We start from the raw sequence: 22692 nt of genomic DNA, 5'->3' as shown, positions 1-22692 counted from the left end.
GTTTAGTTCGTTGTGTGAGGCGGTAGAAAATTGTGAAAAATTATGCATAATTTGTTATGTTACCAAACGTTTTTTATTGCTATTAATTTTAAGAGTGATTATCAAATGTGTATACCTTCCCTTTAACAAACAGAAAGCTCTGTATCACAAGGCTGTGCGCGAAAACAAATATTTATTTTCTTCTCCATAAATTCAAAGGCAGAATAACAAGGCCTAATCATTGCCACAATCACTTGCAGTGTTTAGGTAGCCACTAACCCACGGTACTGGCGATTATTGTAACCTTCGTAGTCCTTCCACAAATTTGTGAACATGGACAGTTCACAAAGACATCATTATTTGCCCAATTGATTTTTTGGTTATGGGAATTGTTTACGGAGAAAGAAATCTCACAGCAGAGTCTGGAGTGCTATTCACAATCAAACAGAACACTGTGATAAAAATTGTGGGGTTTTTTTGCAAATTTTCAAATCAACCCATGAACTTTGGAGGTATTATACAGGATTGTCAGAGCTGAGAAAAAAAGACGCAGACGGTGTTCGTTGTATTGTGTGATCAAGCGTACACATACATGTACATGAAATAACAATCATGTGCGTGTTTCCTTGCGGTCCCGTCGAGTTTGTGCAAGAAGCATCGCCAGTGCGCCCTCTATAGTTCTTGTCTGGCCTCTCATCCAGTCAGGGAATCAGACAAAAATGGTCAGGATCCCTTTGAGAGCTAACGTCTATATCGTTTCATCCAGTCAGGGATTCAGACCCAAGATGGCGGCACTGACTGAAGGTCCTTGCCCTTCTGTGTAGTAGTAGTAGGAAGGCAATCCATATAGACATAAAAAGTAATCAAATTGGCTTTCTAGGTAGAAATAACCAATGTATATAATAATCAACGTAGATAATAACAACCCACGAATCGCGTGGCCAATTACTGATGGGGCTAAAGGACTCTGTGATCGTCGATCATTAGCAAAGCATCCGTGAGGATTTTTATACTGTGGGGATTTTACGACAAAACCAAATCATATGTTCACGTCAAGAGTGGGGTTCAATAACGAGGTTACAATTAGTTGTTCTGGCGTAGTATCACGTACAACAATTGAACTGATGCATATCTATTGATCTATATTAACAATCAGGAATTATGGCGTAGAAGACTGATTTGTCATCGTAAGATTCTAGACGTTTTTGGAAATGTCAAACGTTCACTTCAAAAAAATAAATCACTCAGAAGTTATTTTTTTTTTGAAACAAATTTTTAAGTAATAATTCAAAACCATAAAGGGAAACTGACTTGGTAAGCTGTTACTACTGAGGTTTGGGTTTGATCAAAAGAAAAATTTGTAGACTGGGAGTTGAACCAAGAACCTTTAACCTCTAGTTAAAATATAGCTTTTGGATCAGAAGTTTACGAATCACTTTTTATTTTATCCAAAGTTATTTTTGTTACAAAGTATCAAGTAATAATTCAAAATCACAAGGGAAACTGACTCGGTAAGCTTTAAATACTTAAGTTTGGATTTGATCAAACAATATGTATAGAGCGAGATTGTTGGTGGGGGCGCCATAAAAAATGTGTTGGCCTACAATAGATTTTTAAATCTTTAAATCCATATATGAATGATGGATGGATTTGATACAGACACGCAATGTTACTTTCCCTGTTGTTGTTATTGTTGTTATTGTTGTTGTTATTGTTGTTGCAGTAGACCACATTGCAAGTCTCGCCGTATTCAATTTTGTTTAGGACCACCCTGATCCCCGAATAGTCCTTGATGTAATAAATGAATATTCAGAAGGGGTAGATCAGAATAATTAATGTAGGTCCGCGGGTCAAAAGAAATAAATGAAAATCAAAACGCTACTTTTTACAATTGAAAAAATATATAACATTGGGTTTTTGGCTGTTAGCCAACACCTTACAAAGTTTCATGCTGGAAGCCAGGAAAGTCATTGAAAACTCCTGAGCTGGGTGAACGTTGCAAAATATCTACATTTGTTAACAGTGGATGGCCTGAATTGCCGTTTCTTACAACCTGTGAAAAGTTACATGTAGAGTTTCATAATCAACATCCATCTACACTACTGTGCACTTGGAAGAATGAAACTGAATTTAAGCGCTGGGAGAGTACAAAAATTGGTTGACATTCCAAGGGATATGCTGCGAAACCCCCAAGGGGAAAGCCCAACTGCTTGTTTGAAACTTCAAATTCCAACGAACAGAAGCCGGAAGGCTCCATGAGGGACAAACCTTTTTGTGTCTCGTTTTCTCTAGTGCCGCAAAGGTCAAGTGAGCTATTCTCCTCATCGTCACCACCCCTACCCCCCCCCCCCAAACACCACCGACCAAAAAATTGACAAGATGCCAGCTGAGAAATTGACTTTAGCCTTTGAGTAGATCTCGTTACTAGAAGACTTTGAGTTTTGCTGGGAAAAAAGTCAAGGACAAAATATGACTTATTGTTCCTTCCTTTTTCTTTTCTCTCACAGTTGTGAAGAAAATGGAATAACTCCTCACAATAGACGCAGACATTGTGTACAGAAAAGGGAATGTACACAGTTTGTGCAGTACTAGCAAAAGATGTTTTGTTTTTTGGCAACTTGTTTTGTCATCAGATAGGTCTGTGCCTTTTTGTGATGATGTATTTTCATAATTTTGTTGTTATATTCCATAAATAAGAGATGCAAGGTGACTGAAATCATGTAGGCTTTTGACAAAGTAACTATAAATTACATGTTGTTTTCTTGTTTGTTTGTTTTTCAATACTAACTTGGCCCCCCAGGCAAGGTGTTTTTCTCTCATTGTAAAAAAAAACATCAAGGAAAGTTATTTTAAACAATGCAAATCCTATTTGGGGTTAAGAAAGCTCGACGCCAAGTATTTTAATGGTAATTTATTTGTCCTTATATTCAACCATAAGCCCTGTCAACTTCAATGTTGCTACAAAGAAGAAAAAAAATTATCAAGAAGAACTAAATAAGGGTCTGACCCAATTAGTGAGAAGCTGTAAATCAAGTAGCTGGCCTTCCGTGTCTTTAACGCAGCCTTGTTGTGTCGAATACCTGTTGTGATTTTCTTTCACTGTTTTTGATGGATTTGATAATAACTGTGGCTTTTGTTGTGTAGGTGATTCAACAATCTACTTACTGGCTACATTTTAATGCGGTAAATCTTGTCTTTTCGTCCTCTTTGGTGGAATGATATTACTAATTATTAAATATCGGTCAGGGTTTCTAATCATGGTGTAATACATTTACAGACAAATGTGGAGACTGTGTGTGGTTCAATCACAAGAGGGCGGTATTAAATCAACTTCACCTAAAGCAAAACTAAGAACATTACTTGCATGTATCTCTTGTTCTTTGACAAAAGAGAAAGAAAATATCAGTGAACAGTTTTCCTTGGATGGCGTAGCAAATTGCTTTGGAAAGTGTTTTAGTTGCTACTCAAAAATCATAATTTGCTTCTAAATATGAGCATACAATCTGTGTAAAACTTGTTCATTCTGTATATTTTCTTGCGCAGAATTGGTTGACGAAATCACTCCCTGAAGATTATAATTCACGTAAAGTTACCAACATTCTTTTTGTTCGTACCATTTCCGCTCAAACCATTTCCGATGAAACTTTTAGGGATGTCACATCCTAAACCATAATCAAATCTAAAGAAGTTTGATACCATCGAAGTATCAGACCATTAGATAATTATGCCATCCCTGTAAGCGAGAGGTAATTACCTCGAGTGTACCCTGCCTTAGAGTCGTCACTGATACCTCTTGATTCCTCTGTCAATTACTAGAAGAAGCTGGGTCCCTGGAAAGCGGAACATTATCTCAAGTCAATGACCTTTATATCATTCTAAAATAGATACTGCCAGATTGTTCGAATCCCGCTCCCTCTTGTCCCCCTCCAAGGGTACCCCTAAAGGGGCGAGAGCTTTCCCCCTCCCCCTCTCCAAAAACTTATTCCGAGGTAAAAACAAAACATGTTTACTCCAAGTAGGTCTTGAGGAAAAAGAGACGATTGGGAAAGAGGAAAATAGAGAAAACAAGACGAGCAAGAAAGGGAAAAGATGTAAGCGGGCAGTCACCCAACCTAAGGTGTTGAGAAGATCACCCCATGTAAATTTCTCTCGTCTTGTTTGGAACTCTCCTGGGTCCCCTCGCCCCAGTTTTTTCTTCCCCGTCATCTTTTGAGGGTATATCCCCCCCCCCCCATCATCATCACCGTCTTCTACTTCTACTGAATATGGCTCTCTTTATATTTTCTGTTCTATGGTTATTAACATGTCTTTGAGCAGCGGCCCGTGAATTGATTTTCGCCATGGGTGAGGTTTGCGACCGAGCGCGCGCTGACGACGAGTGTACGCTTACTGCAAACCAAGATGCCCTTAAGACACGGAATAATCGGTCAAGTTAGATCGGCAATTAATTACTTTGTGATCCAGATTCGGTAAAAAAAAAGCCTGTCCACATTTTCTGACAACACACAAAGAAAAGACACAATAAATCCGGGCGGGAAAGTGAAGAAGGAGGAAAAATACTCAAATGAGACATGTCTATTGATCTCACTTGTGAAGACTCTTACTGCACCAGACTTTTGTTTTCTGACCTCATGAATAATAATTTCTGTCCGCAAATATTGTTTATTTAATCTGACGGAGTAACTTAGTTTTGTTTTCCATGCGGGGAATTATTTTCATCCAGCAATTAAACATAGCAAAATGTTTTGACTGGAACGTGTTGTGCACAATGAATGCAAATATTGAGGAGCAAATGATGATTTTTGAGGCAGAGTAGTAACTTTTAGACATTTTGTGGAGCATTTTGCAGAGCATTTTGTGGAGCATTTTGCAGAGCATTTTGTGGAGCATTTTGCAGAGCATTTTGCGGAGCATTTTGCAGAGCATTTTGTGGAGCATTTTGTGGAGCATTTTGCAGAGCATTTTGCAGAGCATTTTGCAGAGCATTTTGTGGAGCATTTTGTGGAGCATTTTGCAGAGCATTTTGCGGAGCATTTTGCAGAGCATTTTGTGGAGCATTTTGCAGAGCATTTTGCAGAGCATTTTGTGGAGCATTTTGCAGAGCATTTTGCGGAGCATTTTGTGGAGCATTTTGTGGAGCATTTTGCGCGTGCCATGTAGTGAAACATTACTGGCATGTTTATACAATGGGTATATGCTTTTGTTACCAGAATATTTATCTGATAAAAAATTTTTAAAAAATGTACATCCTGAAACTGTGATTGTGGATTACATTTTACTCCAGGTTAGAGATCTTAATTTGGTTAAAAACCCTGTTACAGTCTGAACAATAGTCCATTGTTCTTTTGCTGTGTAACAAAGAACTGTTTTCACATTGCTCTCTATAAAAGACACCGGACACCTTTGGTAATTGTCAAAGACCAGTATTCTCACTTGGCGTATTACAACATATGCACACTATAACAAACTTGTGAAAATTTTAACTCAATTGGTTGAAGAAGTTGCGAGATAATAAAGGAAGAAAAAAACACTCTTGTTACACGAAGTTGTACGTGTATGCTTTCAGATACTTGATTTCGGTACCTCAAAATCTAATTCTGAGGTCGTAAAATCGAATTCAAGTATTTTAGTGGAACATTACTTCTTTGTAGAAAATGCTATACGTCTTCAGAGGGAGCCGTTTCTCACAAGTTTTTATACCATCAACATCTCTCTCCATTGTAAATTTGTATGCTTACAATTATTTTGAGCAATTACCAATAGTATCCTGTGCCTTTAAGCTGTGTTCATTGTTAGATTTTCAAGGAAGTCGGGTCACAATTGTAAAAGAAAGTGTTCTGTACAGATGGCTCACATTCAAATACATTTGTGTAAATCACCACTGAACGAAGAGAGGATAAGAAGTGATATGTACAATTCTGTTTCCACCTGAGGGATTCATGTGACACCCTGCCTTTTTTGTGGCTTAACGTCAGTTTAGAATGATTATCTGCCCAACAACCATACCACTAAGAGATTGTGAGCCCTGGCGTTTTTTTGTCTTCTTCTCCATCTCACATCTAATTAAGACTCAGGTATTGTGGCCTCGTGTCTTATGACTCGGCCAAGTATCCTCAATGAAGTGATCCCATATTTCCCGATTTAATCATCTCGCTATCTTCCTCTCCGTCCGTCCTCCCCTCCCCTCCTGCCAAAATGGAACATCTTAAGCAAATCAAATCTCACGTTTATGAAGGGAAACTCCTCTATTCCATCAAGAAAAGGAGTCGCGGAATTCGTTGTGCGTCTGTTACTTACGATATTACAAATCCATCGTTAAGGAAGCATTTTGTGCTCACGTTACAACGGACTGGGCTATTTCTTAAAAGTCTGCTTTTGCAAATTGGAACGGACCAAAATTAATGTCGTCCGAGGGGGGGGGGGGGGTGTATGGATATTTATTTTAGTGGATGATGGTAGAGGCAATCAGAGAGTGATTTTACGAGGAATCAGCCATGCGTAACAGGTTGTTTTCAGTTGCCATTATGAGATGTGGCGATATGATTGGGGGGGGGGGTATTCTGGTTTATTGGATAGTTACGGTGTTGTTGCCAACCAATGTTTGATTAATACTGGAGTTTGATTGCTTATCAGGTCTCTCACCACAGCAACAACATATACTGGCTCGGCCACACAAAAATCAAAATGTGTTTAGGCCTGTAAAGATTGGTCTAGATTGTTTTAAGAGAAATATCATTTCCTACATTCAGCTTCAAGGAGTAATTTTTCAAATTTAATAATTTTACTTCTTGTATGCCACCTATAAAATGTGGCTATAAGCCTCTTTTGGAGCGAACTTGCATTAAAAAAATTATTTAAACCAAATTCTACCACAAGTGTTGATATATAGGAAAATGAATTGTTAAACAACAGAATATAAAGAACTGTGCTGTATTGAGCCCCTTTAACGTATTTTTATTTTGACATGGCTTTATTGGTGGTAAGTGCTTTGATATAGTTACATTGAGTCCAGCCATTGATTATTGCATACAGGTTCATGTATGTATTCACCCTACAGCAATGTTATTTGAGCTGCGTCTCTCCAAAAGTAGGCCTAATATTTCTTGTACATGAATCCGTTTTATTTTTCTTTCTTTACTGATTGTAATTCAGTAAGCTTTTGTCCACCTCCGAGAATAAAAATGAAGTACATTGTTACAAAGTCTGTTGGCTTAAACGTTAGAATGTCTCTTTCCAAAATTTAGTTTCTAAAAGATAGTTTGTTTTTGTTGACAAATTAACATTTTTAGTACACTTGTGGATGTGGTTCAATGACAGAATTCACTGCAATAATGAATACTAATGCATTACTTAATCATTTTCTTGACCATCTAAATAAAGATGGCAACCTTTGGGCTTTTTTTATATATTTTTTTAACCTTTGATGATTATTCATTTAAATTTTTCTGAATTCTATTATAGTCAGTAGTGAGATAGAAATTTTTCCTGACTTATAAGTCTGATTTTTGATCATTTTGCCCTATAAAAAAAATTGATTTGTAAAATTTTCCAATGACAGATTTTATAAACCCAGGTTGTTTAAAATTTCACAATGACGAAAGTGGTTATTTTCAAAGAGCATCCTCACTGTGTGTGACCCAACACAATACATAAATAACAAACTTGCTAAATTTTTAGCCCAATCAGTTAAAGTCTTCGTCAAATTAAGACTAGATATATTTCTGGATGGCCCACAAATAACACCTAATCAGAGCACGTGTAGTACAGCAATGACATTATCAGTCATTGTCTAAACACGGACTCTTATTGTGGCCTGGAACCAGTCTAAATCTATCCCCACAATAAATACTCAAATACCAGGGCAGCTTCATCAGGTCTCTCTTCTTAATTCCCATCTCGCTCGCCCACTTTCTGTTTGATCTGTCGTCTTCTGTTTCCTCCATCCAACCGGCCCTTGCTTACTCTAACCATTCCCCCCCCCCTTCATCCCGAACCATCACCGTTCTAGTCGGCATGTTTAGAGGTTTGCCATCTTGTTTATTCCCTCGCTCATTTGGCGACATCGCTCCTGCTTCAAGTTTTACTCTCTGAGCTTAACTGATAACTCTTTCTGTGCCAATTGCCAAACTCGTAGATGTACAAATTCTGAAAACGCCATTATCCTAAATGTACAATCGTTCCTTGCACTCAAAAAGTGTCATCAATCGGATGTACAACCAATAAAAAGCATTATCACGAGCGGGCATTTTTTTTTTTACTCAAGAAGTACTAATTGACTTCAAGTTCCTCCCTCTCTTTGCTCAATTCCTTCTATGCCAAGGTCGTACATGTTTGATCTCTGTTGTGTATTCTAGAAGCGCCATTGTCATACATGTACAATCGTTTTTTATGTTCTCAAATAGTGTCATCAATCGTATGGTACGACCCATATATACGTGTTCGAGCAGGAATTTTTTTTTACTCAAGGAATAGCTATTGACTTTGGGATATACATCAAGGCAACATAAATCAGCGAGATGCATTTTTGTTTGGTTAGAAAGACTCATTTTGTGGAGTTGTTATACAGAATTTTTAAAACCTCAAAAAGCTTGGCATTTTAGGTTCAAAACGCAAGAAAAAAAAAGAAAAAAAAACGGGCACTGAAAGAGTTAACACAACATTGAAGTCATAAATTATTCTGAATAATCTAGTTAGTTGAACGTTTTTGGGTAGATCACTGTAATATCTCTTCCCCACTTTTTGATTTCTTTGATTTTTAGTTTATTGTTCTGAATAATCCGTATTGAAGTGAAATAATTTGTTGTAGAACAAAATATTTTAAAAGTCATACTTGGCAGTTAATTAAGAAACATTCTACAAATAAAGGGGCAGTCATAAATATTTGGCTGGACATTGTTGCTGAGGTCTAGTTGACACGAATCCTGCAGTGTTGTAGATATTCCATCAGCCACTTTGCCCCAACTTGTCCTGAAAAACATCATAATTGTATTTTCTACAATTACTATGTTTCTAGCCCCCGACCCAACTTACAGTTTCCCGTAAATTGCCAGAAAGGCTGGCACGCAATTTGTCAATTTTCCTCTCCAAAATAGAGAGAGACCGGGGGAAAATCACTTTGAAAAATTAGAGCATTGCTCCCCGCAAACCGGTTTGTTAGAAGCGTCGCCATAAACAGTGCTTTATTTTTCATGGGGCTCATCTTGGTATCGTCTTTCTGTCCCGAATCTAATTTAATTGCGAGAAATACGGAATGAGGGAACCTGCCTTCTCTTAATAAATTGGCTTTCTCAGCAACTGTTTAGCTACTGCATTGTAATACAGTATGTGGAAAGGGCTCCCTCTGTGTTTTGAAACTCAACACTTGTCTTGAAATGATTGTAGAAGACATTGATTCTTTTGCTGCGCTAGAATCTGCAGGGTACCAGTCCCAGTCAATGTACACATATTTCACATTGTTGATTGCTGGTAACCAGTCTCCACTAGTTGTAAGGTGATGTTGAATATTGGTGGCTACAGCTTACGGCTAGGGTTGTTGGTAAGGGTGTTGCTAAGGACATAGTGGACTCCAGTACATGACGAAGTTGAAATCTAGCTGTAGCCGGCAATCCGAACCCGGCTTAAAGTGTCTTTTAGATGGTACATGTACACAAGTGTATGACGGGCGTGCTTGCTTCGTTTTTGAAAGGGCTAGGGCACCAAGGCATTTTCTCCTTGATGAAGGGCACCCTGTGATGAAATTGTGAAGTTCTCAGTGAGCATTTCAAGGGCACCAAGGCAATGACGAAGGGGCATAGAGACAATTGCCTTCATTGCCCCCCTGAAGTATCAGGCCTGGTATGACCCCCTAAAGTATTGAGTTCCGGGATAAATCTCCACAGAACTGAACTGAAGGAACAGATTTACTATCTTTGGAGATCTGAAAAATCTAGTCAACATATTCCCTCTGCGTACCGTCTAAGTAAACAATGATTATGCAAGACCAAATTCAGAAATTCTTCAAGAGTGAACCTTGTTTAACTTGACCTTTTGAAGTCTGCTTCTTTAAGTAAAAAAAAAAAAAAACATTCAAAAGGAACTGTTAACATTTTCAGCATCAGACTTCAAGGATATCAATTCTGAGAGAGAAATAAAAAACATCTTCAATTTGACATTCCAAAGTTTTGTTTTTTGCCCCTGTGTTTAGACCACACTTTGGCAAGAGAATCCGTTATCAAGTTGATGGGTCAAGTTATACAGTTCCCTGGGGGATGCACTCCAGCATAGCTTGCCCCTCTGAAATTAACACAAATCAAATCAGCACGACCTGTAACCTTTTTAGTGGAAAAGAGTTAAGGGGGGGGGGGTGTTAAGGGAGAGGAATTTAGTGAGATAGGATAGGAGGGAAGGCTGATTGAGAACAGCGTGAGAGATTCAAGTCTCCAGTTCTTGCCCCGTACCTTTTTTCCCCCCTTTTTTTTTCTCCTTCCAACGGTAGAGCCACTAATGAAGTTACATGACATCCAATCCCGATGACATTTGGTTGATTTCTCTAGCAGTCCTGGCAAGCTCTCCTCCACACTACTCCCGTTGTTGTAAAACGTACTGTTTCCACACTGGTTTGCTGCCTTCAGCGCCTTAGGGCCAATTGAAGGGAGAAGATGGCCCGGGATATAGAGCACCAATTTCTGGAGCAATTTCTGCAAGACGAGCTTTCAGCGTCGCTGTCCCTCGCTCTCTTTCTAGCGTTGCTCTTCTTTTTTTCTCTCTCTTTTTTTTTTCACAACCACCTCGAGATAGAAATCTACCGGATGGTTCATTATAATCCAACTGTTTTTTAAAGGCACTGGACACTATTGGTAATTATTCAAAAAAATTGTTAGCATAGATTTTACTTGGTAACGAGCAATGGAGAGCTGTTGGATCGCATAAAACATTGTGAGAAACAGCTTCCTCTGAAGTGATGTAGTTTTTGAGAAAGAAGTTATTTCTCACTAAAATATTTGAATTTCGAGACCTCAGCTGAAAGCAAACAAGTTTTGCGACAAGGGTGTTTTATCTTCCATTATTCTCTCACAACTTCGACACCCAGTTGACAATGGTTGAGTTCAAATTTTCACGGGTTTGTTATTTTATGCATAATGTTAAGATACATTCAGTGAGAAGACTGGTCTTTGACAATTACAAAAGGTGCCCATGCCTTTAAACTATATATTCTTTCTTGAGGTTGGGAAGTTTTGACTTTGCTTGTTTTGTGGATACCTGTGATGAGTGTGAACGAGGAAAGATCACGAACATGGAAAGCAAGGAGAAGAATCATTGTATAAACATGTAACAGTGAAGTGTGTAAGAGAAACTTAAACCTGTTCTTAGGTCCCTAGATATAAACTGAGACTCTATTTATTCATGATTAACAAAATAACAAGAGAAACTGATCAAGATATTGATCGGGAATATAGTTTTTGGGGTTGACTATATCTTGAGATATATTACTTGTAACAGTGAAGTGTGTGAGAGAAATTTTACACCATAAAGGACATGAATAACGTTTTATAATCTTAGATCCCCAAATCTAATTAGAGACTCTATCTACAGTATACTATTGGTGTTTTGCAAAATAACAACAGAAACTGATCAATATATTTTATCAGGAATATAGTTTTGGGGCTGACTATGATATATTATGTGTAATGGTGAAGTGTATGAGAGAAACTTTCAAACCTGGAAAGGACATTTACGTCATTCTTAGATTCCTATGTACGGTTTAAATTGAGACTCTATCTAACCTTAGAGGTAGTATTTATCAAAAAAACAATAGAAACCGATACAGATATGGGATTATATTTTGGGGTTGACCACTTCTTGAGATATCACTGTCACACCTTGTAGACTTTACACAAAAGGAAATCACTGCCGTAAAAGACGAGTCAATTAGAGACAATTAGACATGAAGCTCTGTCCATGTGTCTTAATTACATTATTAACATAAAGCACTGACGACCTTCAATCTATACCAGTATTGTGTTAGGTTTCCTCCATTACAAAATACGCACGTACACTTGTGTAATCTATCCTTGTGTCGTTTGCTCAATGAAGAAAATTTCATCAGCCAACTTGAGCACCCCCCCCCCCCCCCCCCCCCCCCCCGTCTTTCTCTCTTACTATGCTGACATTGGAGGGTAAAGACGCACAAGCATTTCAATCTCAATTCATCATCTATCTTTGTGTTTCATGTACGCTGAGATATATAGAGTGAAATCTATGTAGCTAGTGGGAAAGGCCAGCAAGTGCAAATATAGGTTATTGGGGCTTGCAAGAATTTGCATTGTTGATTTATTTTTTTATTTTTTACATACTCATCAACAATTAGCAGATGTTTTTTGTAAAATTAAATAAAATCTACATTACTTTTCATTTCTGAAACAAGAGAGTGTAACTGAGGTTAATAAATTACAAATGTGAATGGATTTTTTTATTATTTTTTTAAAAGAACTAATTAAAAGTTATTAAAAGAACTAATTTAAAAATAATTATAGCAAATTCCATTATGGCATTTATGATGAAATGGTTTATGAAATTTAATTGTGAATTATTGTTTTCTTTTTGGTTTTTTTTTAATGCAATAAATTATGCTAAATGATTTTACAATGACTAATAAATTCAACACATCTGCAGATCATTTTATTCTTTAGGAGCGGACTTTATTCACTTTAGAATCTTTTCATTCTGTAAGGTTGCTTGTAAAAATTTACCCATGCAAAAATGAATACATGAACAGGCCAGGGAGGATGGGGTGGAGGTTAACAATCATTGAATGCAATATATTCAACATCAATTGATATTTAAAAAAAAAAAATTTAAGAAATAATTTATTAACCTCAGAATACTCGTACAGCATGGTTGCTTGTACAAATTTACCCAGTGCAAAAATGAAAACACGAACAGGCCAGGGAGGGGGTGGGGAAGAAAGAAAAAAAAGGTTCAATCAATGAATGCAATTGGCAATCATAGATTGGCATATTACACATATACGTGTCATCTTCGATTCTACGTGAATATCGTTCAATAGTCCGGGAGGGCAATAATCGTCGGCAGCGGCCAGCCAACCAGCCCTCTATTAGCATAATGAACGTGTGATTCACATGTCGCTCATGCCGGAGCGGGAATAAGTACAAATTATTTTTTCGCGGACTTGCGTCCCTGGCTCTGTGTGCGAAAATGTCATATTTGATGAGGCAGGACTCGGGAGTGTGTGACTTGTGATTTAATAATGACATTCTGGCAGGGTTTTTATCTTTCTTTCGTTCAGTTTTTAAATTGTTTGTAAAATAGTATGTACATTTTAAATTTATCCAAGTGGGAATGTTAAGAATAGTTTAAATATTTCAACCTACATAGTTGAAGGTATTAATAGAAATATGATAACACCACATAATTGTTTGATTTTAAACACTATTAACCACAAGGGAAACTGACTGGGAAAATTTTAAGTAAATTTTCTTATAATATATCTTCAAATACTGAGTATTCCGCCTTATTCAATGTAAACTGTTAGTGATGTGTCGGAGCATTAGATATTAACTGGATTTTTTTAATTTTATACAAACCTGCCAGAAGTGATTGAGATTTAAAGCCATTATACACTTTCGGTAAACAGTATTGTCCAAGTCGCACACTTCGTGTATCACTATCTAAATTAACAAACCTGTGAAAATTTAGGCTCAATCGGTCATCGGAGTCGGGAGAAAATAACGGGAAAACCCACCCTTGTTTTCCGCACGTTTTGCCGTGTCATGACGTGTGTTTACTATAAATCCGTAATTCTCGCTATCAAGAATTGATATTGTTTTAATGTTTTCTCAAAAAGTAAAGCAGTTCATGGAAAATATTTCAAGAGAAGTCTTTCACCATTACCTTCTGTAAACCCTGTAAATTATTTTTTTTTTCTGTACCGAAAGTGTACAATGGCTTTAAGATAAGTTAAATAATCAACTGCTTTGTAGTTGTTAAACTTGATATTGATTCATTATTGGGTTCAAAGAATACATTTCAGTTGAAACTAAACCCTTCTACGAGAACTGAGTGGCAGAATTTATACAATGGCACAATTTCCCCTCTCTTAGAATACACTTAATTTTCAAATGAATTAATAATATATAAGGATTCTAACTTGGTACACAAAAATAAAACCCTCCTTGCCAGTATTATAATGACAATAGTTTTATAGTTAACCCAGTCTTTATATGAGTCTGTTATACAGTTGACTAGCTCCATAAATTGTCCATGCTGTTATGAAATATTAATTATGAAACATGAAAAGTAAAACAAATGTGCTGGTTTACGTTTTGTGCATTTTCATCCTATTTATTGGAATTTCCGGTGTTTAATTGCTAGTTGCTGTATTTATTCTATTACAAGAGCCTATAACTACTGTATACGTTAACAAACTGAGTTTGAAGCGTGAGCATTTGGGACCATATGGTGGATCCAATAGTTCCTTTAAACCCCCTCCTCTTGGTTGTTATTGCTTGCAATGTCTAGCAAGGAGAAGCAATAGTTCAAGGTTATAATCGTTTAAAGGTGCACTTGCAATCTTCAGAGTTCTACAAGGTTTGTTGTTTTAAATCGGTATCATTAGAAAACACTCAAAGATATCAATTTTGAGGTTATTTTATTAAGTCTGCATGTCCATTTTTTTTAAAAACCTTCTGGAAGCACTCTGCTGATCTCAAATACCAAAGCTTGAGTGTAAAAGCAATCCTTTTTATAGGATTTGAAACTTTGCATGGTGGAAGTATAATGAAGAAAGGTTTTTTTTTTTGCGCTACTGTTGGTTTTGAAAGCAACCGGTGGTTAATAATAAAAAAAATTCTCTTAAAGCCATTATACACTTTCGGTACAGAAAAAAAAATATATATATCACAGATTTACAAATAATTTACAGGGTTTACAGAAGGTAATGGTGAAAGACTTCTCTTGAAATATTAGTCCATGAAATGCTTTACTTTTTGAGAAAACATTAAAACAATATCAATTCTCGATATCGAGAATTACGCTTATTTTAAACACATGTCATGACACGGCGAAACGCGCGGAAACAAGAGTGGGTTTTCCCGACTCCGATGACCGATTGAGCCTGAATTTTCATAGGTTTGTTATTTTATACATAAGTTGTGATACACGAAGTGTGGGACTTGGACAATACTGTTTACCGAAAGTGTCCAGTGGCTTTAACCATGGTCAATCTCAAAGAGTTACTCTTCAGAACTTTCTGTTGTGACTGTGAAGACTTTTTTTTCATCCACATCTCAATTTGCAATCCTTTTTGTTTTCCTCTCTGTGTCCTCAGCTTTGTTATCCCTTTGGAGTGAAGATCTTGGACGCCTACTTCTTCTGAGGCACCAGAAAAATCGGAACGGGGACCCACCGAGCAAAAGTACGGTTCCGATGCATCATCAAATGCAGAAGAACATCTCATCTGTGCCCCCAGGGTAAGTCCGACTACTTCATTCCATAACCCTCTCCAGAGACCAATTTCATAAAGCTGCGTAAGCAAAAAAAATAGCTAAGCACAATTTTAGATAGTGAAAATAAAAATGGAGTCTAATATGATACAAATAAACTGTTCAAAAGAAAGGAACAGAAATATGAAATGATTAAGTTTACCAGCCAAAAGATCATGTCTTATTTATGACTGGTGTTCTAATCCCTTTTGCTTAGGAGACATTTTTTAAGCAGCTCTGTGAAAGTGGGCCTAGCTGTCAATTTCACCAAACTCTACCAAACTTAGGACTAATCTAAGGACCTGTATCTGTATCCATAGACGTAGAACGCATTGTACCCATTCTAAGTAAAGATGACTCCAAACTCAATATAGAATTAATCCTACTGTTTTGTGAAATCGGCTGCTGCGGTATTGTTTTCCCCCAAAATTCGAGCCCTGCCCTCCCCTTCTTACATGGTTGCCTTCTCACACTTATGAACCCTTGTCGATAACACAGGGCATTATACATGATTGGTGGAGCTGACAAAATAGTCGCAGACAGTGTTCATGTTTCATGTGAAATATTAATGGTTTCCTTGGTAATACAAATTGAAAAGACGGATGTAACATTCTCTCTCTCTTGACTTTGTTATGTTGTTGTGTGATTTTGATCCAAATAGTGAATCATCAGTGGCATGGCAACAGGGCGGTCAGCAACCAACACAACAATCACTTAGTGTGGTAACTACAGTATGGGGGGTTACGCAGACCAGTGAAAGTAACAGCTTATCTAATAACTCCATGCAACAAGGACCAGGTATGCAGTTAACCTATAACCTTTAAAGGCAGTGGACACTATTGGTTATTGTCGAAGACTAGCCTCCTCAGTTGGTGTGTCTCAACATATGCATAAAATAACTAGCCTGTGAAAATTTGAGCTCAATCGGTCATCGAAGTTGCGAGATAATATTGAAAGAAGAAAACACCCTTGTCACACGAAGTTGTGTGCGTTTAGATGCTTGATTTCGAGACCTCAAGTTCTAAACCTGAGGTCTCAAAATCAGTTCGTGGAAAATTACTTCTTTTTCGTAAAATATGTAAATTTAAAGGGAGCTGTTTCTCACACTGTTTTATACCATCAACCTCTCCCCATTACTTGTCACCAAGTAAGGTTTTGTGCTGATAAATATTTTGAGTAATTACCAATAGTGTCCACTGCCTGTAACCTTTAACCCTTCCCCCACATTTACTATGTGTGATTAAAGCCATGTTCACACTGACCTTTTTTTTGAGGGGGAGTGGTGTAAACTAACCATGCAAATTGGTTACTCTACCATTTTACCAAGTAACTTAAAGGAACACGTTGCCTTGGATCGGTCGAGTTGGTCTTTGAAAAGCGTGTGTAACCGTTAGTTATGAAATGCACATGGTTAAAAAGATGTTGTAAAAGTACATGTAGAATACAATAATCCACACAAACATGCTTCGAAATTGCACGGTTTTCCTTTTACCTCGTCGACTAACACGGTCGTCCAATTATGGGAGTCAAAATTTTGACTCCCATAAATGGCCGATCGTTTTGGTTCGCACAGTAAAAGGCAAACCACGCAATTTCGAGGCAAACTTGTGTGGATCATTGTATTCTACTTTTAAAACTTCTTTCTACCCATATGCATTTCATAAAAAGTGGTTACAAACGCTTTTTATAGACCAACTCGTCCGATCCAAGGCAATGTGTTCCTTTAACCAAGTCCAATGGGTAGTTAAACCAGCCACCTTCTGCCTAGGTAAACTAACCTGGTCAAACTTAATACCGAGACAAAAAATGGATGAAGTCTACTCCCCTTCAGCCTCGCTACCATGGGCAGCGCGTTTTGAAAATACCTCTGGTCACCAACCCCTGGAAGCAAAGTACTGAAAAACATTGCCCATTGGCTTCCAAAAGTGACTGCTCTGCGCATATGCTTGTTGGAAGCTTTTGATCGCTAGTAGGCGCTTGTCGGACGCTTAATATGTACGTTTTTACTGGATTTCTTAAAGGAACATGTTGCTTTTGAAAAGGACGAGATGGACTTTGAAAAGCGTTTGTAACCGTTTGTTATAAAATGCACATGGTTAGAAAGATGATTTCAAAGTAGAATACAATGATCCACACAAATGTGTCTCAAAATTGCGTGGTTTTCCTTTTACTTTGCAAACTAACACGGTCGGCCATTTATGGGAGTTTACTCCCATAAATGGCCGATCGTGTTAGTCGACAATGTAAAAGGAAAACCACGTAATTTCGAATGATACTTGTGTGAATCATTATACTCTACTTTCAAATCATCTTTCTAACCATTAAGCATTTTACAACAAACGGTTACAAACGCTTTCAAAGACCATCTCGTCCGATCCAAGGGCAACGTGTTCCTTTAATAAGTGCTGACTGATTTTTCTTGTCGTCTTTATCCAGGTCTATCTCCAGGTAACAACCAGTATTCCCAGCAACAACACCCATTCACAGCGGCTGCTGCCAATCAGAACAAACAATACAATATGCCCATGCCGGGCATGGGACCATACCGAAGAGAGCCAGGACCATATAGGGGTCCCAGTGGGTAAGAACTCGACCTTTCAAGCCCGTTCATACTTCATGCGAACCAGATGCGAAGCGAATTTGACGTGAATTTGACGTCACATCCTCCTTTCGCAGCGATTATTCGCAAGGGAGTAGAGCAGAGTTCAGCTGCTGCGAATTGTTTGTTGCGAATTTTGTGACATCAAGATTCGCTTCGCATTCGCAGGAAGTATGAACCGGGCTTCACTTGAAATATCTTGAAGACACCTTATGTTTCAACTGTAATAATATCGAAGTATTACGTAGCCCAAGAATCTATCAACAAGAAACTCTTAAAGACCAGCTTGAACGAAAATGACAACATGTCTTCTCTGCCGAAATTCATATATTGGTTCAATCAATATTATGAAAATTGAGTTTCCATGAGAATACCAGATATTAGTTTTAAAAAAATCTAAAAAAATTGAGGGCACCCCTGAACAAAGATATTGACAAAATAGGGAGACTGCCAACACTTTTTCATTTGTTTCTCTTTGTACCTTGTACCATCGACAATTGCTGCACAAGACTCGTAGGGAAGGATAGCTCAGGTGGTAGAGAGCCGTAACGTTAATCCGGAGGTCGAGTCCCACTCTAATTTTTCTTTGATCAACCACAAAACTTTTTTTCTTCATTTTCTTCAATCAGGGGCGGTTATCCTGGACAGGTTCCAGGCCAGATGGGGCCAGGAGGACCCTGTCCTCCGCAGTCCTCTGGTTCCAACAACGAGTTCCCACAACCCGCTGCAGCAGCTGCAGCAGCGGTTGTTGCTGCGGCTGCAGCCACGGCGACAGCAACAGCCACGGCAACAGTCACAGCGCTGAAGGAGCAACAGCAGCAACAGCAGCAACAAGGCCAACAGAATCAACAGATGAACGATTATGGCCAGGTGAGGGCGCTACTTAGGTTTTCATAGACCTTATTGCAAATGCTCGTTACCCACTTGTAATGCATGGAATGAGGTGTAGGCTGGTCTAGTGAGCAATCAGGTTTGAGTGCTCAAGTTTGATCGCTAGCTAGACCAGCATGCACCTCATTCAACAGCCTTGAAGTAAACTTCTTAGACACTTTTTGCTTCGTTAGTAGCGATACAATATTGCAATAAAGTTGTCCAAAAAGTACACTCTTGATTTAAAATGCTTTAAGTAAAGTGTAGTTGGACAAATGTATTGATTTCCTGACCTTTGACCCCATTTTCCATTTCTCAACAGATGCGAATGCAAGGTTTCAACAACCAGTATGGCATGAATCAGGGGGGTGGGCCTTTCATGAATAACATGGGTAATGGTAACAACATGGGCAAGCAAGCCATGTACCAGCAGCAGATGATGCAAAGGAGTCCCGCCCAGCAGCAATATGCCCAGCAGTACATGAAGAGGCCGTACCCCGGGCATCCTGGCGGCCCCAACAACTTCAACCAGGTAAAAAAGGAAGAGAGTCTTCATCTAACAATAATCATCAGTTTGGAATGTTCTGTTGGGAACAATACCGGGATTGGATTTTTTTCAGAGGCCATGGTCTCTGATAGATTAATCCGATCTCGAGTTAGGATGAGTAACTCGTCTAACAAGTTGTCTTCTTTTCCCCCCAATCAAGGGCATGCCCAACCAGCAGTATGGTCCAATGCCCCACAGCCCGAGCCCAGGGGCGATGAAGGGACAGTCTCCCTACCCAGGTCAGCAGACCCCATACCCAGCCCAGCAGCCTATGCCCTCTCCTAACTACATGAACATGAGGCAGAAGGGACCAGGGAATGGCATCACCTACCAGGGAAACCACCAGTTCTTCCCGAGAGGGAATTTTAATGGGGGTCCACAGGCGATTAACCCACCGTACAATCAACAGGCAATAGTAAGTATACAGAGTTCAATAATGACCCCCGATGAATAGGCATTAGTAGATCCAAGTGGCCTTTAAGAAGTAGGCAATAGTAGATCCAATGTACCCTCAACTAGCAGGCAGCAGTGAGTCTTTATTGGTCCTCAATCACCAGGCAATGGTAAGTCCACAAAGTTCAATCAATAGATCCAATTGCCCCTCAACCAGTAGGCAGTAGTAAGTCTAACTGGCTCTCAACCAACAGGCAATAGTGAGTCAAATGGCCCTCAGTCAGTACGCAGTAGTAGATCCAATATGCTCTCAATCAGCAGGCAATAGTTAAGCAATGGCCCTCAACAAGAAGGCAATAGAAGACCCAATTGTTCAGATGAAATGAAACAGAAATTAAAACAATGTTTAAAGGAATATCAATAGAGTTCAGGGAACTATGTTGGGAGAAAAAAAAGTTAATTTTTGTCTTTTCTTTGACAGGCTAATAGAGGTATGAACTACCAACACTCACCTGGCATCCCTGGTAACCCAACACCGCCCCTGACACCGAGCCCCAATATCCCACCCTACATGTCCCCCACCGGAGATGTCAAACCCTTCCCAGGGGGACCACCAGATCTGAAATCAAGTAAGTACACAGTGTAGATCTTCTTTTACCTATCAGGATCAATCAGTGTGTGCGTTCGTTTAGCAGTGCTCACTCGGGTGAGTCCCTGCGAGAGCTAATCAAACGATCGCACTCATCGCACTCATCCTGAATCGTGGTGACGGTTCATTCGAGTCCCACTCTTGTAAATTTTTCTTTGTTCAACAGCGAATCACCTAAATCTTCAGTTTCCCTTGTGGTTTATAATATTTGATAACTGAAAATAAACAGTGGCATCCCCTGAAGGTGATTCCGTGGCTGCCGCTTCCCAGGTTGTATCGTAATTTGGGTGTGATTCCTGGCTACACAGCAGGTACGGGTTATGTGGCTTCTGACTGGCACCCCTGTTCAAAGATATTGGCAAAATAATGAGAACCCCCCCCCCCCAACATCCGCCCTTCCCAACATAGGGGTTGATAGGTCAGTTGGTAGAGAACAGGATATCTACATTTTTAAAGGGTTATCAATCAAACTGTTCTAAAAACTAGGTATTCTTTGCCTTTAAGGACGACATTACACAGTGCTTACACACTTTGGTGTTAGAGTAAAACCCAAATTAATATTCTTTACCCCCGATGCAAATTTAGCATATATTATAAAGAAGAGATAACTTTATTACATATTTGTTTGTTTGTTTGTTTTTTAAACCAATCAGCCCCAAACTATGCGCCGGGTATCAGCGAAGAGATCAGGATTACGTTCCTCGTTCGGGACGGGATTGTGTTAGAGCCATTCAGGCTTGAGCACAACTTGGCAGTAAGCAATCATGTCTTCCACCTCAGACAGTCAGTCCACCAAACCCTCATGTGGAGGTGAGTCATATTGTAACAGATATAAGTCTTGGATCAAGACCCTAAGGTTGCGCAATCTAGAGCAAGTTTGGGTACCCTGAATCCATTGGTTGACTACTGTGGTTGACCATTTGGAACCAGCCTCATGACCATGATTTCTTCCATGTTCCCGATAGCCTGTTCCTTGCTTAAATCTGGGCCCCAGCCTGGGCCCAATTTTATGGCTCTGCTTACAAATTGTGCATAGACATAAGCAAAATTTCCCTGCCAAACTGCAAAAAAGGAGAAACTTTATCGTGGACAGGAAAAGTGAAAACTATTGTGGTCCTCTAACGGGAAAACAAAAGGGGGCACAGTAAATATACAAATTTTGAAATTTATTTGTCATTTCAATGCATTGTTGAAGAACAATTCCATTCTGTGGAGTTTTTGTATTTGTTATTTTGACGTTATTCACAATTGATTTTCCTCCTTCTTCCCAGATCCGACCTCGAACTGCAATTCAAATGCTACCACCATGAAGACAGACAAATGCACACTAACTGGCCGGCGTCGGTTCAGGTCAGCGTAAACGCCACACCCCTCTCGATAGAACGAGGGGACAACAAAACCTCCCACAAGCCGCTCTACCTGAAGGAAGTGTGTCAGCCCGGCCGGAATACGATACAGATTACGGTCACCGCGTGTTGTTGTGTAAGTTTTCATGCGTTGGAATGGGTAGCTGATCAGTTTTAGAGTCAATGAGAAATATATACTTGAAGGCATTGGACACAGTTGGTAATTACTCAAAATAATTGTTGGCATAAAAACTTATGGTCACAAGCAATGGAGAGCTGTTGAAAGTGTAAAATATTGTGAGAAACGGCTCCCCCTGAAGTAACGTAGTTTTCGAGAAAGAAGTAATTTTCCATGAATTTGATTTTGAGACCTCAGAATTAGATTTTGAGTTCTTGAAATCAAGCATCTGAAAGCACACAACTTTGTGTGACAGGTGTTTTTTTTTTCCATTATTATCTCCACCTTAGACGACCAATTGAGTTAAAATTTTCACAGGTTTGTTATTTTGTGCATATGTTGAGATACACCAAATACTGGTCTTTGACAATTACCAAAGGTGTCCAGTGTCTTTAATGTAGAAACACTGTGTGGACCTTTATGATAGTCGAGCCACTTGTAATGGCCCTTTACACACACATCTCTTGTCCCCTAAGAATACAGCCCTGGGTAAACCCCCTTAGTTTTTTGTTTAGCCCAGGGTTACCCAGGCGCATTTGCACACTGTCCCCGCCTAGGTCCCCATGCCATGGGGTTCCGGCTGTACGTTTCAAGAATACTGCTTTAGAATTGCACGGGTCGTGGGTTCGAATATCACCCGAGTAACATGCCT

At 38.9% G+C, this 22692-nt stretch overlaps 1 protein-coding gene across 1 annotated transcript in view; it reads left to right on the top strand.

The window, feature by feature from the left end:
- Positions 1-5960: 5960 nt before the first annotated feature.
- The window catches only part of LOC117303946 (zinc finger MIZ domain-containing protein 1-like), a 28001-nt gene continuing 11269 nt past the window's right edge, over positions 5961-22692 (top strand). The window contains exons 1-10 of the mRNA XM_033788414.1: positions 5961-6053; positions 15244-15446; positions 16120-16256; positions 17895-18039; positions 18687-18927; positions 19250-19459; positions 19635-19889; positions 20349-20496; positions 21170-21326; positions 21788-21998. Coding sequence (XP_033644305.1) covers positions 5961-6053; positions 15244-15446; positions 16120-16256; positions 17895-18039; positions 18687-18927; positions 19250-19459; positions 19635-19889; positions 20349-20496; positions 21170-21326; positions 21788-21998 — 1800 coding nt within the window. The remainder of the gene's footprint in view (positions 6054-15243; positions 15447-16119; positions 16257-17894; positions 18040-18686; positions 18928-19249; positions 19460-19634; positions 19890-20348; positions 20497-21169; positions 21327-21787; positions 21999-22692) is intronic.

This window comes from Asterias rubens, chromosome 20 (assembly GCF_902459465.1).
Source record: "Asterias rubens chromosome 20, eAstRub1.3, whole genome shotgun sequence".
Lineage (NCBI taxonomy): Eukaryota > Metazoa > Echinodermata > Asteroidea > Forcipulatida > Asteriidae > Asterias > Asterias rubens.
Note: the sequence above shows the minus strand (reverse complement) of the source record. Positions and strands in the feature narration are given on the sequence as shown.